Source organism: Saccostrea cucullata, unplaced genomic scaffold, assembly GCF_032062105.1.
Source record: "Saccostrea cucullata isolate Sc308-1 unplaced genomic scaffold, CSIRO_AGI_Scuc_v1 ctg1259, whole genome shotgun sequence".
In the NCBI taxonomy this organism is placed as follows: Eukaryota; Metazoa; Mollusca; class Bivalvia; order Ostreida; family Ostreidae; genus Saccostrea; species Saccostrea cuccullata.
The window spans coordinates 23,026-40,669 of record NW_026921285.1 but is presented as its reverse complement, the minus strand read 5'-3'; the positions used below and the strand labels follow the sequence as shown (position 1 = coordinate 40,669).

General features: G+C 33.4%; 2 protein-coding genes across 2 annotated transcripts; both read right to left on the bottom strand.

The window, feature by feature from the left end:
• Positions 1-913: 913 nt before the first annotated feature.
• Positions 914-2,213, bottom strand: LOC134259617 (uncharacterized). The gene is made up of 2 exons (XM_062742219.1): positions 1,972-2,213; positions 914-1,861 (listed from the first exon to the last, which is right to left on the bottom strand). Exons 1-2 carry the CDS (start codon positions 2,141-2,143, stop codon positions 1,074-1,076), a joined length of 960 nt encoding a protein of 319 aa, XP_062598203.1. The 5' UTR covers positions 2,144-2,213; the 3' UTR covers positions 914-1,073.
• Positions 2,214-13,915: 11,702 nt separating this feature from the next.
• On the bottom strand, positions 13,916-17,368 carry LOC134259619 (baculoviral IAP repeat-containing protein 7-like). The gene is made up of 4 exons (XM_062742221.1): positions 17,045-17,368; positions 16,073-16,246; positions 15,115-15,258; positions 13,916-14,830 (listed from the first exon to the last, which is right to left on the bottom strand). Exons 1-4 carry the CDS (start codon positions 17,100-17,102, stop codon positions 14,634-14,636), a joined length of 573 nt encoding a protein of 190 aa, XP_062598205.1. The 5' UTR covers positions 17,103-17,368; the 3' UTR covers positions 13,916-14,633.
• Between the last annotated feature and the right edge of the window lie 276 nt (positions 17,369-17,644).

The following is a 17,644-nucleotide window of genomic DNA, read 5'->3' as shown; positions in this document are numbered from 1 at the left end:
ATTTATCGACCCCCATTTGACCCCTCGGGGCAAAATCGAAATTCCAAAACCTTATTGCACATCTACATGACACCACCAACCATCTCCCCAAAGATGATTAGGCTAATGTGTAAAATGTAAGAGGAGTTCAGGGAAGACGGGGCTATTTGCATAAAAAAGCATCATTTTTCGACCCCCCCCCTTTGACCCCCCATGACAAAATCAACATTGCAAAACCTTGCTGTATATCTACATGACACCACCAACCATCTCCCCAAAGATGATTAGGCTACTGTGTAAAATGTAAGAGGAGTTCAAGGAAGAAAAGTGTGACAGACGGACGGACGGACATGAGTAACAACAATATACCCGAACTTTCTTTAGAAAGTGCGGGTATAATCAGTAATATTGAACAAAAAGATATTCAAAATCACGTTCTGCACAATATGCAACCTTTAATTTTTCGGTAAACGTCTCCATCAAGGAGTTGAAGGGTTGGCTCCTAAATATTTCTTATGCAAATAATAAAATGAAAAAGAATCTCTGAATAGTTGTTGAACAAAAAGTGATCAAAATCAGTAGAGCTTTAATAGAGCTCTGATATGAATAGAAAATGCTGATTGAGGAGCCGTGAAGGGCCAAAAGCCGATTTTCTTTAGTCTTTAATGTTTGATGTCTTTTTACAGATTATGGAAAATCATTATTTTAAAATTATAATCTCAATCAAAATTTCATCTCGTCTCATCTCATCAAGAATCGGACGGAAGACCCACTCGTTGCTCGCTACGAGATCGTATCTAGTTTATCTTATGTTCTGCATTAATTCATAAGATTTGAAGTAAATCAATTTACATAGTAATGAAAATCAATTCAACCCATACTTAAAAACAAATTACTTTTATATGATTGATAACTACAGTTATCCATAGTTTATTTAGGTATTTCAAGAGCACCTTGGATATAACAAAAGCAACAATGGCGATCGGCATCAAATGTGTAATCAAGAAACCTTATAACACAAGTTGATGAGTTAATTATACAGATAGTTTAGAGACAGTTGCATTTTGAGATGATTTTATTCCATGATTGACTCATCAAAATTGAACATCTAGATACGTATCATTATTTCCATTAGCCACTTCCGCTGCAACAATGGAATATTCAGTCATTACATCATCATATGAAGACGATGAATCACTTATTTTTTCATAACGTCCATCAATTAGGTTTTCATCCACTCTAATTTTGTCTGAATCCAAAATTTCGATGTATGAATGCCGTTGTCTCTCATTGCTGTTCTCTATATCGTCTTTTGAAATAACAGGTTCTAAATAATTTTCCAAATAACTACTTTCTCCCGACAACTCCTCCTTTGATATAGAACCTTCTTTTGGTCTGGACGAAACCTCCAACATTTCTAGACATTTGTCAATTTCCTGATACTCAGATTCAGCCTTATGATAGACATGGCGGTTGTCCTTATCCTGCTCTAACCTGTTGTATTGCTTTTTGTCACTCTCACGTGGCATACTTTCAGAATCATTGGATACATTTCTTTCGGTGTCATTTTTCTTTTCTCTTCTTGATATCTTTCTTTGCGAAGATTTTGATCTAAAACGGAGCTGGAAAATGATTACAATCAATAAAATAGCTAACAACAATCCCACTCCAGACAGTAAATAATTACTGTTAAATTCCCCCGCCGTGGTTATATCAGAAGAAGATGAAGTTGTTTGAATCTTAGAAGAGTACAGATTTGTGCTGTTCAATGTTGATACATGAGGTTTTACTGTTGGTGATATTACTGATGGGTTGCCATCCTTTATTTTAGAGACAGGTAGTCCAAATATTAATGTTGTGGGTGTTTTATTCTCTTGATGTTCTGTTGTAATAGAAAAACACAGAAAAAATCTCAGACGTCAATTATGTTAACAACTTGCTATCAACACAATGGGTATATATTTTTTTTAAATATGTACACGTAGCTTATACCTGTGATTGCCGGTGTGGTTACACGTTGGCTTAAATGTGGACACCCTGTGACGTGGTTGCAATCCTCGGGGGAACACCTACACTGTCCACCACAATCTTGACCAAATGTACCACGTGGACAAATTTTCTCACATGTATCCCCATAGTATCCCGGTGAACATACTGTAATCATGACTGATACATGTACAACATGTACAATGAAATGCCGAACAGACGTCTAGGAAAACAATACAGAATCCATTTACAAAGAGAAAAAAACAACTAACAAACAATATGAACAACAAGTGTATAAAACATGAAATGAAAGAATTGTACTACTTGTTTAAATATTGATAGAAAAAAAATCTCCAGAAAAGATTGATTAAATGAAATAAATATAGATAAAAAAATCAACACGTGTTAAAACATGAAATTGAAAGAATTCTAATTTTTTAAATTTGATGAAAACTCTCATATAGATTTGATGCAATAAATAATAAAAATTCTGTTTTCAAAATTTTGAAAACTATATATGAAATCATCATAGTTATCAGCAATTAAAATCAGAATCAATTTCCCGCTTTCGTCTTTGTAAAAATTAGCACAACAGAAAGTAGAGTCCGCCACAGTTCTGAAAAAAGATTGAAATTAATGAACCAATAGTTTTTCTACTCTAAATGAATATAATCCTTTAAATATTTACTAGAAAATATAATGCAATTTATTTCCTGTAGAACACGCTGTATCTCAAAATATATGGAATTAAACAACACAAATTATGAAGCACTAAATTAAGATCACTAACATATAGCGTTAGGATTTTGATTTGTTATAGAACATATTCAACTGAGTTCAATATACTTCTCGTGAAAGTTTCAGATGCACGATATTAATTCTTACCTGTTCAAGATGCAGATATTTTTACTTTTAATATTGGAACAAGAAAATATGAAAAATAATCCTACAATTTGCAATGTATAAAAAAATAAACACATTAATATTGCGTCTATCAATTCAAATCCAGGAAGTATTGAAAATTTACAATGACAGGAAGTCAAAATGGTGCTTATTATTATTTCACTCTACAGATTTAGCAGTGTTTTTAATACCATATTACCAAGTGTGCACATTGACACTACAATAATTCGGCATTCTGATGGCCGCATCAAACAATTTCAATATTCAAGTCATATGTTTTTTAGGATGTTTTATTCATATATAGAATTCGAAAGATTTAGGAAAAAATCGAAATTTGGTTTATTTCTTTTGTTAAAAGTGTGGGAAAAAATGAATCCCTTTTCTGAGAGAATTCCGCATTCCTGCTTTCTGTAGCAGAGGTCATTGTTTAACTTTACATTGATGCGTCTCTTGGGCGAGTGTTTCTAATGGAGTCATCTTCTCGAAGGGAGGTAACTTAATTTGGTTATAAAGAGATTTTCTACAGTGCAGGTGGATATTTTAATACAAGCTTAAATTTTCTTTTGCTTTCAATAAAGCAAATTATAATCCAGCATTTTATTCTGATAATATTTGCAAAGTGTTTAAACCAGAAAAACTTAGATTTTCATGTATCTTTCTACTTGACATTTAACAAAGAAAACAGAATAAATGAATTTTACATAATTATTAAAAAGAAACTAGATTATTGTTATCAAACCAATCTTTTTTTTTTATTTTTGCTTGTAAACATTAACTAAATATTTTTCATATAATTGAAGGACCGAGAGTATGTTAAACAGTTGAATAAAATACAGTAGAATGGGAAGGACGTGGTAACAATATATCATGGATGTGTAGTGTATTAAGTAATGGAATGTTATTGAAAAGGAAATTGAAATTACATTTTAATTAATTAAATTACAATAACAAGTATATTAAGTGTTTAATTACAAATTACTTCCAATTACTTTTAAAAAGGTAATCAATTACAGTTAATTACATTTACTTTTTTCAAATATCCCATCGCTGATTCAAAATAATTGATGGAGATCTCAAAAGAGAGAAGTCGGAGGTTTAAGATAGTCCAAGTAATATTTCAACGCCAAAAACAGGCAAGCAGTGGACAAGGACAGGACAGAAAAGTTAGAACGTTTTGTCAGATGGCCTACACCTGATATTATAAATCTTTCCAATCCACAATTTCAAATTTCCCACAAAATAAAGATTTTCATAATTACATGTATTAAAAATGGAAATGGCTTCACTATAATGTGTCATTAAATGCAGCATTCTGTGTCTGCTGTATAACAACTTTCAATGGTGGTATATACATTCCTAACTAAAGATTTTTGTCATAACTGTAGGAAAGCTAGAATGTGCTTCGTTAAGCATTCCAATAACAAGAGTCATAGAAAAGCAGTTGAAAGATCGATTACACTTTCAAAGGTATTAAGCATGTAAGGGGATGTTGGAGAATCTCTCAGTAAACAACACTCTGATCAGAAAAAATACAACAGAAGTTATTTCCTGAAAATACTTGATTTCAGTGTGAAACAAAATACATTCTGTATAATCACAGGAGAGTTCTTTTAATTTTCACGGGTTGATTTAACTGCAGAGAGAGAGAGTGACCCTGTTTTTCAGGCATGGGTTCAGAGAAAAAACAGACAAATATGTTTCAGTACAAATTCCAAACAATACTTAAAGTTTTGACTAATCAAGTTCTTAGAAAATTATGAGAGATTTAGAGAATGTAAAATTTCAGACCATAAGGGCTGATGTGATTACTGACATTTCAAATAGAGAACAGCTCGTTATTTGCCTCCGGTACATCGATTACCTGTTTGTGCCACAAGAAAATTTTGTTGACTTTTTTTAATTAGACGACATTTGACTTTTTTGAATTAGACGACATTAAAGCTGAAACAATCGTTTCTGCAATCACTGATACTTTTACCAGATGCAATATTTCTTTTAATAAATTACGGGGTCCATGTTACGATATGGCTGCTTCAATGGCAGTGTCAAAGAGTGGAGTTGCAAAAAAAATTTTAGAGAGAGAGAGAGATCTGAGGTCTTTATTCGGACTGTTATGGTATGTTCTAAAACTTGGTGTATTCGAATTCTGCTAAATCATCTACAATTTACCTGCCCTTGACGTACCTGTAAAAGGATATGGAGATAACGAACAGTATTCAATCTAAAGGTCCATAAAACAATACAAAATAAGAGCAGAGCAAACACGGACCCCCGAAACAACAGAGGTGTTATCAGGTGCCATGGAGGAGTGAGCATCCCCTGCCGACCGGTCATACCCTCCGTGTGCTACTTGTCATATTCAGGAAATAACGGAAGAAGGATATGGAAATAACGAACGGTATTCAATCTCAACGTCCATTAAACAATATACAAAATAAGAGCAAACACGGACCTCCGAAACATCAGTGGTGGGATCAGGTGGCAAGGAGGAGTAAGCATCCCCTGCCAACCGGTCTCACCCGCCGTGTGCGCGTTGTCATAACCAGGAAATAACGGAAAAAATCCGTCGTCAAATCAGTGTATAAATAATGGACTAACAATTGGTATGAAAAACGTCAGTCAGCATTTCATTCAATGATAAATTGTATTTGCTGACAAGGCCATTGTATCGACCATAGAATTTACGAAATGATGACTTTAAACGAGGCTGTTGATATTCTTGTTTCATCAACTTGCTTGTCAATAATTCACCTCGTTTAAGAAATTGTTCATCCGTATAGCATGCTCTTGCGTATCGAATCAACTGAGATATATATACTCCATATGCAGGTGATGAAGGTATATTGCTGCATAAGTAAGGGAAGTTGACGATAGAAAAGTTAAAGTCATCACGTTTATCATATAGCTTGGTTGTTAGATTACCATTAGTGTCTTTTTCAAGTAAAATATCCAAGTATGCAAAAAATCCGTCGTCAATTTTGTGTATAAATAATGGACTAACAATTGGTATGAAAAACGCCAGTCAGCATCTGACTCAATGATAAATTGTATTTACTGACAAGGTAATTGTATCGACCATAGAACTTACGAAATGATGACTTTAAACGAGATTGCTTATATTCTTGTTTCATCAACTTGCTTGTCAATAATTTTCAGAAATTGTTCATACGTAGAGCATGATCTTACGTATCGAATCGTGTGAAATAACAAAATAGATCAAAGAGTTGCCAAGAAGAGAAGCAATTCTTAGAAAGTTGAAAGAGTCTGAGAATTTGAGACTTCCTCACCTGGATTACGAGTTTTGTTTCCAATAAGATGGATTTTTTGTCCAGTAAGATGGGCAGTTCGGGCAGATGCTCCCCAAAGTGCTATACTGAATACAAGGAAATACTATTGGGAGTATGGGAGAAATTGATGGAATATGTAAAAGGATCAGAGATGAGATGTAGAATAAGAGGCGTTGTGTCTAACTTATCTGTTGTCTGCTGGGTGAACAGTTGTTCCATTATAGCGATAACCTTAGCAAAGTTCTACAGACAAAAAAACTCTCTCTGCTGCAGAAGGTCAGAAAATGACTCAAGGCACTTTGAAAGCTCTGGAGTCTCTAAAAACAAACGAAGCTTTTCTCTCGTCTTATGAGGATGAGTCAAAAGACCCATAAATTCTGTGTTCTGAAGGTATTGAAGGTCTTGTGGTGCTTCTTCGTAGACGTCCTCCAAAAGGAATTGACGACAGATCTATGTATGACCACGACACTTGTGAAGATTTGTATAGAGTTGAATATTTTGAGGCAATTCATTTACTTGTGAATTGCATTAGAATTCGTTTTGATCAGCCTGGATATGCCAAATATATGCAACTGATGTTGTTATTATTGAAGGAGACAGAGGATTGGATTTTGATAAGAAATTAGACATGGTGACAAAATTTAATGGTACATACACCAATGCCCAAAAGTTGAGAATTCAATTTCAAACAGATAATTATTTGGTTTATATGCAATAAAGTTGTTGTTCGAAAACATACATCCATTTCTATTCGAAAAAATACGATTCCTATTCGATAAATTTAAACTTATTACATAATTTTATCTCTATATTCTCCTTTGCGATGTTTTTTTTTTGTCCTTTTCAATAATGCCATGATTGCATTCTGGGAAATATGACAAATTAAACTAGAATTGGTTGTAAACTCAGTTAAATAGGAATGTAAAGTTTCACATTATTATCGAATATAAATCATTTTATCACATAGATTGACAAAACAAAATTTGAAAATTTTGGGAATAAGGCACAAGTTGTCTCTCTTCAAGACTTAGAGACTAGGGATCAGCATCAATTAAGAAATCAAATAGGTGATATCATCTATTGGAACAGGTGATGTCAATTATTCAAATAGGGGATATTACTTTTTCCAGTAAATACCAAAACGGGGCCTCATACCTATGAATTAAGTCACAGTAGTGAAAACCCCATCATAAATATGTGTTTTTATGCTGTTGAATTTTGAACCGGTTTCATGATCAAAATTCCACGACCCGGCTAAGTTTTCAACGGATTAGGGTCTAAATTCAACACCTTTGGTCTCAGTATTCAACGTTGAAAAATGACCCCCGGGTCTATTTATAACGCGGGTCAAAATTCAACGTTACATCGGCAACAAATTCCACCAGCGAAAGAATGTTAAGCACACTCCGCCGTATCAAACAGTATGACCCAATTTAGACTTGATAATCTGATGATCCTTCACGTGTATCAAGAATAAGAGACAGAAAATCTGGATCTACATGTTGTTGCAAATCCATTTGTTGGTGACAGATTGTCCGTTTTTTGGAAACTTCTTATGAAAGGACTGAAAATTGCAACATCTTGATTAGCAAGTAGTCAGTTCCTGAAGCTCACTCGGTTTTTTTCTTGTTTTGCTGTTTAACATCCCTCTAGAGAATAATTTACAATGGAGACGCCACCCTTTGCCGTTGGAGGGCTGCAAAAGTTTATACCTATACTCGGCACTCGGGGACATTGAGCAGTGTGGGATCTTTTTCGAGCCAGCATCAACTGCGACACGGGACCTCGGTTTACACGGTCTCATTCGAACGACCGGTATCTATGTTCTGCAATGGATCTCTAATCCGCAACGTAAGGATCAGGCCTGGGGGCCATAAAGCTCAAACGAACTAACTTTTGATCTCTGTCTCTCTTTTTCCAAAGGAATTAATAATGGAAAAGTGAGACTAAGACCAAAAGTGAGCTCGTCTAAGTTTTCTAGACTCCAGGCCAGCTCCTTACTCAGTGATTCAAGAACAGAGGCTCAATAACCACTGCGCCACGCTGGTGACTAAAACATTGTACGTAGTTTCAGTAAGAATTTATATATATACTGACGGACTTCATTATACATGTAATTATTTTCAAAAAATATTGAAAACTTTTATTGCAATTTTCGTTCACCATATACAGTACTGATTTTTAAATTCCACTAACCGACTTACCTGTGCTTGTTGTTTGCATGATGTGAGTAGTATTGAACGAGATATTCGGGCCTTTTTTAAAACATATGGAAAAGTGAAAAGGGGGTTTTGTCGTGATCAATCAACTTTGTCGGTAAAAGTATAGTCACCACTAACAAAAGAAATCGAAATAAAGACCATGCCGAGGTTAAATAATGTAATGCGAAATCGAGCACTTGGTCTGCTGCAAGCAGGCATTAGTCAGCGGGAGGTTGCAAGTCGCTTTAACGTTCATCCCTGTACAATAAGCCGGTTGCTGCATCGGTTTCATCAGACAGGATCAATAAATGATCGTCCATGACCAGGTCAACCGTTTGTGACAACATCACGTCAACAGGCATACATACGCCAACGTCATTTGCGAGAATGTTTTACGGCAGCTGCGACCACGGCGAGGGAAATTATTGGACGTCATGGGAGGCATATACATCCTACATTAGTTTCTAGAATACTAAAACGCCATGGGAATCGGTGCAGAAGACCTTACAAAGGGCCACAACTAAAGCAGTATCACCGATGTAACAAACTGCTATGGGCCAGGCTGAATCTGAATCAACGCCGGAATTGGACACAGGTTGTATTTTCAGATGAGTCTAAGTTTAATGTTAGCAATGCAGACGGCAGATGTCGAGTTTACCGTCATTTACATGAACGTTTTATGGACAATTGTGTACTTTAACGCGACAGATTTGGAGGGGGTGGCGTCATGGTCTGGGGTGCGATAAACCACAGCTGGTAATTTTGAACGTAACTCTCACTGCCAGGAGGTACGTAGACGAAATTCTTCAGCCTGTTTTAGCACCATTATTGCAGCAGCTTAGACAAGCCAACAGGCTTATTTTTCAACAGGACAATGCACGCGCACATACGGCAAGATTAAAGCAAAATTTTCTGTTAACGAACGGCATCAACGTCCTTGATTGGTCCGCTTTGTCTCCAGACTTAAATCCGATTGAACATTTGTGGGACGAGTTGGGGAGACGTGTGCGCAGACGCCAGCCTCAGCCTCAGAACCCACAGGAACTTGAGAGAGCCTTGTAGCAGGGGTGACAGAATATTCCTCAAAGGACAATTCGAAGTGTCTGCCAGTCAATGACACGTCGCCTTCGCGCCGTAATCCGTGCCAATGGAGGCCATACACGGTATTAGTCACCAAAACCACATTTTTGACGCACCCTGCTTTGACATTCTTTTCAGTTGTACCCCTTTTGTGAATAAAATGGTGTTAAAAATTAAAGAACACTGAACATTAAGCATGGTTGAATGTATACAAGAAATAATTAGTTTATAAGATATATGAATAAATTTAAAATACCAAATATTATTAGGTGTTGCGTTTTTAAAGTCCATCAGTATATATGTATTCAATAGACACTCAGAGTAGTTTGTGTGGGCGCTTGACCGTTAGAAGAGTTTTGTGACATAAGACCCCCTCACTCAATTTCAATTTGTTTCCGACGCTTGTGCACTCATTTATCAACTGTACATGGGAAAGAAATCGGTAAAAACCCCCCAAAAATACCTTCACACTAAAAATACACCACTATTACAATAGACAAGCATTTCAAATTAAAACAGTGTAATTTTCCTATATATTTGAAAACGTTTATATAAATACGGGTTTGGCGAATGTTGTAAGTGCACCAAATTGGATATTATAGGAATTTTGGCATAATATAAAGCAAATAGCAGTATTGGGGATAACTTTATGAGTGAGAAAGAGAATAGATTTCATCTGTTCCTTATTAAAAGCGGGGTATGTGTTTGGGGGGGGGGGGGGGGACTAAGAGAGATTCCGCGATTATTTAAGTTTTCAAAAAATGTACGAACTTCGTAGAATTTATTGTACCATTACACGTATACTAGTATGTATATGGGGGAGGTTAAAATTTCAACTTGTATATGCCCTCTTCTCGATATTTAAATGATCCACTTATATGTTCTTCAGCGTTACTGAATGTCAAATATCAAAAATGCGTGTTTGTTGATGGAACTCTACAAAATAATGACTGATTTTATCCATGATTAGGAATGTATGCATTTGAATGAATGACTGTGTGTGTGCATGTGACGATGCTGGAGCTAGCTGTTCTTATGTCTGAATGATGTATGTCAATGAGGCACAAAAAGAAAATAACGAATGGTTTTAAATCTCTCATGCCTTTATCGAATTGCAATTATGCACTATTTTATTATATAAAAATAAATACGGTACAATGATATATACTTACCATATTTCCATAATGCTTCAGAGACAGTGTATTGAAAAATCCATTTTTATAAAAGTTTATTTAGTCACTATTTAAAATTTTCTCTTAGAACAAATACTGCGTAATATACATGCAAATATAAAAGGTATCAAATATATCTGGCGACTGCATGATTTCGAGTAGATAAAAATTCATTCAAAAAAATACCCAATATAGTGTTCTGTATAAAATTAAGATAATTTATATAACAAATCATTCAAAAACTGAAAACTGAACACATTTGCACAGAAAGGAAAAAACATTAATGATTTTACCATGAAATCCAGGTGGAACTTGCTATTAAATACGTGTACATGTATATAGTGAAAACAAATCTAAAAGCTTTATAACAAAAAAGGTTATAACACACACAGCCGGACACTATACACTGTAGATCTATGCATGGTGTTCCTTTCCATGACATTTCGGTTACAGACAGACCAAAAAATTCTACTGCATGCAGGGCACTGAAATTCGAAATATATACAATCAAATTAACATTTGAAATTTCTTTAGAACCATTACCAGTTTAGTTTGGACTTTCAGTAAGGTGTGCCATTTTTGGCGCTACGAAATTAGCGTCTGTCTAATGGCGAATAGATTCTCATTGGTTAATAAGTTAATAACATCAGGAATTTTAAATTGATTCTGACAACATATTGAGACGGCTGAACTTTCACCTCTTTGCCGCACGAGACAACATCATTGGTTATTCGATACACTAACTGGCATTTGCCTGAATTTCTAGTCTCTTAATTTGTCCAAAAAATGGAATCTGAACCCATTCTATATGAAAATCGAACTTTTCTGAAAAAAAATTATGCTTCAACAATCCCGTTCATTTAAATCACACTGATGGACGTTAATAATACGTATACTTCGTAGCGTAGTGCATGGTAAAAGCGGTTGGTCTTGGACCAAACCTCCGCTATGGAAAGAGTTCGAATCATACGTGAAGCTTTTTCTTTTTTTTTCAAATGTCTTAAAAACATGAGTGAAAAATAAATTATAAATAAATTAGTAAAGCAATGAAATACAGGATTTCATGTGTTAAAGATGAGATAAACCATAACATTTTGAACAAATACTACTTTTAGAATTGAGAAATGTCTTTTTTCAGAGCGGGGGATTGACCTCGCCTTGTACGCCTCCATTCTTTTTTGTCTATACAATATATAGATATATAATATCTATATATATAAAATCTATATATATATCTATAATATCTATATATATATAATCTGTATAGAATCTATACTTCTTCAGGATACTTCCACTTCGATTTCAGCTTTTTTAACCCAGCGGATCTTAAGAAGTTTTTATGAAAGATTTTTATGCACGATTCGATTGATCCGGGGCGTATATTTCTATGTGAAAATTGGATCTACATTATATATATATATATATATATATATTTGCCCGCCCCTGGTCATTATTTGAAAACTAGTCCTGGATGCTTCCACATACGTTTCAGTTGGATGCTTTCAAATATTTTCAGCTTTTCTGTCCAATTGGTTATCGAGATTTTTAAATAACACCATCTAATGTTTGTCTTCTCTTGACTATGTCTTCAAGGAAAGTGGTTGATCCTTCATTTTAACAATTAATTTAACCTATATTTTGATATATTTGAATTTTTGTATATGAACAGGTGTTGTATGTTCAATTTAACCTCCACGGTATATATATATATATATATATATATATATATATATATATATATATATATATATATATATATATATATATATATATATATATATATATATTACTGCATAGGGAATTATATTTTTACAAAAATGCTCCTGATAAAAGCATTCCCACTTTAAAGTGATCTATGTACACGTAATCATATCAGAATATTGAAGATTGTTTTAAGAAAAGATAATCTGCATCTACATACAAGGTCTAAGGGGTGGATGCCTTAACATAAAGTATTTCAGCAATTTCCTGGTTAAGTGATGTATTTTATATTCAATTAAAACATATATTTTTTGTGCTAACTTGATTTTTTTTTGTTCTATGTTCTTCCAGTTATAGATTGGGTAATTATTGCGCGTAAAACCAACACTGCCAGCACATAACACAATATCAAATTAATTTTGTATATTATAATTATTTGTTAAGCAGTCCAAAATTATTTAACCCCCCCCCCACCATATCTATGAGAAACCGTTAGGGGACAAGTGTATATATGTACATTTTTAAAGAATATTTGTCATATTTAATAAAAATCCGAGTAATTTTCTACCAGCGGATTTAACAGAAATTGAGATACCGCGGACTTCTGACCCCGTGGAAAGAAGTACGCCTACATCTTGACCATTCTCCAAAAAAAAAAATGAATTTTCTAAAATATCTAATTTACGCTAAGAAAGACCAACTTGCATTTTCCCCCAAGATTTGGGCAAACTTTATACTAGTAATATACGGATGTGTATATCTTTTACAAAGTAGGTCATCTATAATGCCATTTACCATTCTTTTTGCAAAGTAGAGATAAACATAAAATACAAACCTATAGCTTCTACCCCAAAGAACGACAGGCAACCGTTTTATATACTGAAGCATGCCATGTTGAAAATATTTTATTCTGACTTTAATGGTCTTTTTCAACTAAAGGATCTGGAATAAAATAAGGATTAAAGGATCGCATGTAGGAACAAACTGAAAATCATTTATTAATACAGATATTGACTCTAATGTGATATTAAAAAAAATGAGTAAAACTAAATTCAAATGTACAGAGCTTTGTACATGAACTTAAAATAAAGCAATATGTCGTTTCTTTTCTTTTTTTTTTTTAGGAAAATAAAATGGTATCTTCAATAAATGAAACCTAATTAACCATCCAAAATCAATACAAGCAGATTTTCTTTTTCTTTTTCCAGAAGTTGAATGTAAATGTAGAAAAGTTGATTTTCACAATACACAACAAAAAGAATTTGAATTTAAACCAAATTTATATAATATTTTCCTCCAATTTTCTGTACCTTGTATAATAATAATAAGCTAAACAGAAATTTATACACATGTATGTCATATATACAAATATGTACATTGAATTGTATGAAATGGGTTATATGCTTGTACAATTACATGCAATTGCATGTACATGTAGTAAATATGTGTATATGTGCTGTACAGTTCTCAAATTACTTTATAAATACAAGTAGCACATATGTAAGTTGTGCTTGATCTAACTTGATCAATTAAAATGATGTTAAAAATTTGTAATGTACAGGAATATAAACATAAATGAAAACTTGTTTTTTCGTTTGTTTTCAAATCTTGCTTCTTTAAAAATAAAATTCCATTGACCCTTATTCATATGGTATAGCTTCAAACACAAGTATTTAAAATGTTAAATGTTTCTAGTGAATTCTAAAAAAAATATTTTTATAATACAAAATGACTATTAAAATTCAATTTAGCAAACTATTGTAATGAATAGGTTTTATATATTATGACCCCTAAATCTTGTGCTGTAGTGATGAGTTGGTCAAACAAAAAATTACATGATTAAATAATTCTCCTTTAATACAAGTACTTCTTTCTAAAATGATTTATGCATTTATCAAACATTTGCTTATTTGAATCAGTTGAAGACATATATACATATTTCGGATATTGAATCCTCATCAGTGTTGCTTTTCTTAGTTTCAAATACCTGGTAATATGAATTTTAAATAAAACACCATTTTCCTCAAATAATTTTAAACAAATATTTTTAAAAAAGCAATTTTTTGCAGAAAACATATATGAGATAAAATATCTTAAAGTTGAATTCCAGAAAAGAAAAATTAATAGAGGAAAAAAATGTAAACCCCCCTTCCTAAGAAAAAAACTGAAATTCCAATTAAAATTACCATCTAATAATCTAACGACAATTATTGCAACATATATGTATACATTATTTTTTTTCTTTTTTCTTTTTGAATTGCATAGATAAATTTTCTGAGTTGTTTGGTTTTTTTTGTGATTATTTTCCATTTTGTTTGACCAACTCATGCAAATGATACACGGACCGTCCCTTTGATAGATTCTCGGCACACTGGGCAGTTTTTTAAAGCGGGTGAACACTGAGCACAACTGACCAGGTGCCCACAGGGTAAAAAAACAATCGACACCCTCTCCTCACAACACAGAATACACATGGTCCTCTCTCGCATTTCACTGTTTCTCTGTGTAAGCTCTTTGATATCTGTAGCACAAATTATTCATTTTCACAAAATTGATACTTCTAAGGTTTATTAACATGGATAATTAACATCAGGTTAATTGCTTTTTTCCTTGCTCAATTTGATTTTAAAAAAGATTTTTGACATAAAAAAAATTAAGCCTTCATGCAAATTTGAATATTTTTTTATTTACCAATGTATGCCTAATCTTAGGGAAAAAATTAAAATTCAGATGTGCAAAGCACTGTTGACTTCATATGCAATTGAAAGTGTAATTAAATATGAAAATAATTAAAAAATAAATCACCATCCGGTACTCTGTCGTTGATTTTCTTCCAGGAACTGTCCGACAAGACTTTAGGAACCATGGAATTTTCTTTGTCGATTTCACCGGACTCTTCCATGTCGAAAATAATGTTAGCAATGTTTGATCCAGACATGCCATCCCAGCCTTAATTAATGAATCAATCAGTTAAAATTAAACATAAATATCAATTAATATCATAGGTAAATATACACCACTGGGTAATATGAAAATATTTTAGTACAAAAGTCGAATTATCATCCTTTAACCAGTAAATTACTAAATGAATGGATTCACAAGCACTTGTTTATAAAGAAAAAACTGATTGCTGAAAATGTCAACTCAAAGAATATTAAAACATTACATAAATGTATGTAATCAATCTCTTTAAGGATTACAGCACAGTAATTTAAAAGTGACATGTGCCGCTCTTCTCAATATTACATATCAATTACTTCATAGTTTTATTCAAAGAAAAATATTAAACCTCGGTCAATCAAAAACAAAAATTGATTTGTATTTTATATGGTTTATCAAGAACTCCCCCACGAAATCCTGTATTTAAAATGACTTCAAAGATTCATACAAGCGTATACCATTGCATATGTACTGTTACATTATAAATAATTTTATCTAACATTAAGCTATTTACAAAATGAAAATCTTAATGAATCAATTTGATTTTGATAGATGTTAATTACAGTTGTCGTTCATGTTGAAAATAAAATTAGAAGATAGAAACTCTCAATTATAAATATGAATTTAGATGTATATTCAAAAAATGAGTAACTATAGAATCAATGTTTCAAATTTCTTCAGAATTTCAAAGAAGGTTATCTCCCTTTAACCATCAAGAAAAATAAGAATTCAAAATGGATATCTTATTTGTTGTCTTTCAAGCCCCCTTTTCCAAAATTTCTCTACCATGGGAACTCGGTATGAGTTTAAATTACAATCCTACCTTTAGCCTGCAGTACTTTATCGACTGCCATCTTGACGATTCTGGGCAGGTACCCCATGGCCAGGACACTCTGAGCCGCGTCACTCAGTAGAGGGTTTTTCTTCTCGGCGTTTGTTGGAGGTTTACGACCGGATGACAAAGACTGACTGCTGGTTGCTGTATTATTCTGTATTCCTACAATACGTAATTACATCATACGTGTAAGCATGTATAATTTAAACATAAAATCTCAAATGAACCGTCGAATACGAGACATTAAAGCTTTTGGAAAATCTCTCACTGGTAGAATTTTTTTCTCCTAATATTTAATTATGATTTAACTATTTGACTTTGACACTTTTATAAATTCTGAACAATCATGTGGTGTCTTAATTGAATAGTAAATTATATTACAATAACAGTATTAAGCATATAATTCTATTTAATGTGAAGCAACCAGCCGGATCAAACAATGGTGGCCATTTAGATCAGTTGGTAGAGCACTCAACCAAAGATTCTGGGGGACTGGATTCAAATCCCGTTCTGGTCCACTGTATTATCCTCCTCACCCGTTACAAATGTACATGTACCTATCCTGTACATTAATTCAATCACTCCCAATACTGGCACTCTTTATTTCAACACTATTTCATATACTGTAAATCACTTTTTATTTGCGAAAACTTTATTTTTGCATAGTTATGCAAGACAGTGTAGTCGCATAAATTTAATTCTCATGTATAATAGTATTCCTTAAGAATATATATAGCAATAACCACAATTCGTGAAAATTTTGTCTCTCTAATCAAGATTCAATGACTATCTCGCGAAAATAAGGTGTCGCAAAAATTTACTGATCTACAGTAGCTGCATGTACAGTTTTTTTTCTTTCTTGTCTATCATGCAACATCCTATTCTAATAGGTATGCATTAAGACATACCATCACCTCTGTGTACAATATAGCCTTATACAACACAGAAGACTAGTCATACCTGTGTCAATGTTGGGAGGTACACAGTCAGCCGCGATGTTGGTGGCTTCCCTCGTCATGGCATCAGATTGTTGTTGTAGAGCTTCTTGCTACAAAACACAAAGAAACGTATATTTAAAATGTTAGTTGCTGTCATTAACACATTCACAGTTTAACATGCCTTAAACTGTTAATAAAATTAACCTATGAATGATTCACTATAGGTTAATATAATCAAATGATGTAGCGATGATAATATTGACTACATTGTGGGCATTACATGTTATACGGTACCGATTCTTTGAAAGAATTCCTCATGAAATATTAAAATATAAGAGGAAAGGAATGAAGGTTTCATTTCGTAAATTCTATGGTCGATACAATGACCTTGTCAGCAAATACAATTTATCATTGAATGAAATGCTGACTGACGTTTTTCATACCAATTGTTAGTCCATTATTTATACACTGATTTGACCACGGATTTTTTCCGTTATTTCCTGATTATGACAACGAGCACACGGCGGGTGTGACCGGTCAGCAGGGGATGCTCACTCCTCCATGGCACCTGATCCCACCTCTGATGTTTCGGGGGTCAGTGTTTGCTCTGCTCTTATTTTGT

Excerpts from the sequence above, each read along its gene's own strand:
- LOC134259617 (XM_062742219.1), bottom strand. The coding sequence starts at position 2,143 with ATGATTACAGTATGTTCACCGGGATACTATGGGGATACATGTGAGAAA. Across the intron at positions 1,862-1,971 it reads AACCACACCGGCAATCACAG|AACATCAAGAGAATAAAACA; the intron begins GTATAAGCTACG and ends CTATTACAACAG.
- LOC134259619 (XM_062742221.1), bottom strand. The coding sequence starts at position 17,102 with ATGACGAGGGAAGCCACCAACATCGCGGCTGACTGTGTACCTCCCAAC. Across the intron at positions 16,247-17,044 it reads ACCTCCCAACATTGACACAG|GAATACAGAATAATACAGCA; the intron begins GTATGACTAGTC and ends TACGTATTGTAG. Across the intron at positions 15,259-16,072 it reads TAAAGTACTGCAGGCTAAAG|GCTGGGATGGCATGTCTGGA; the intron begins GTAGGATTGTAA and ends TCATTAATTAAG.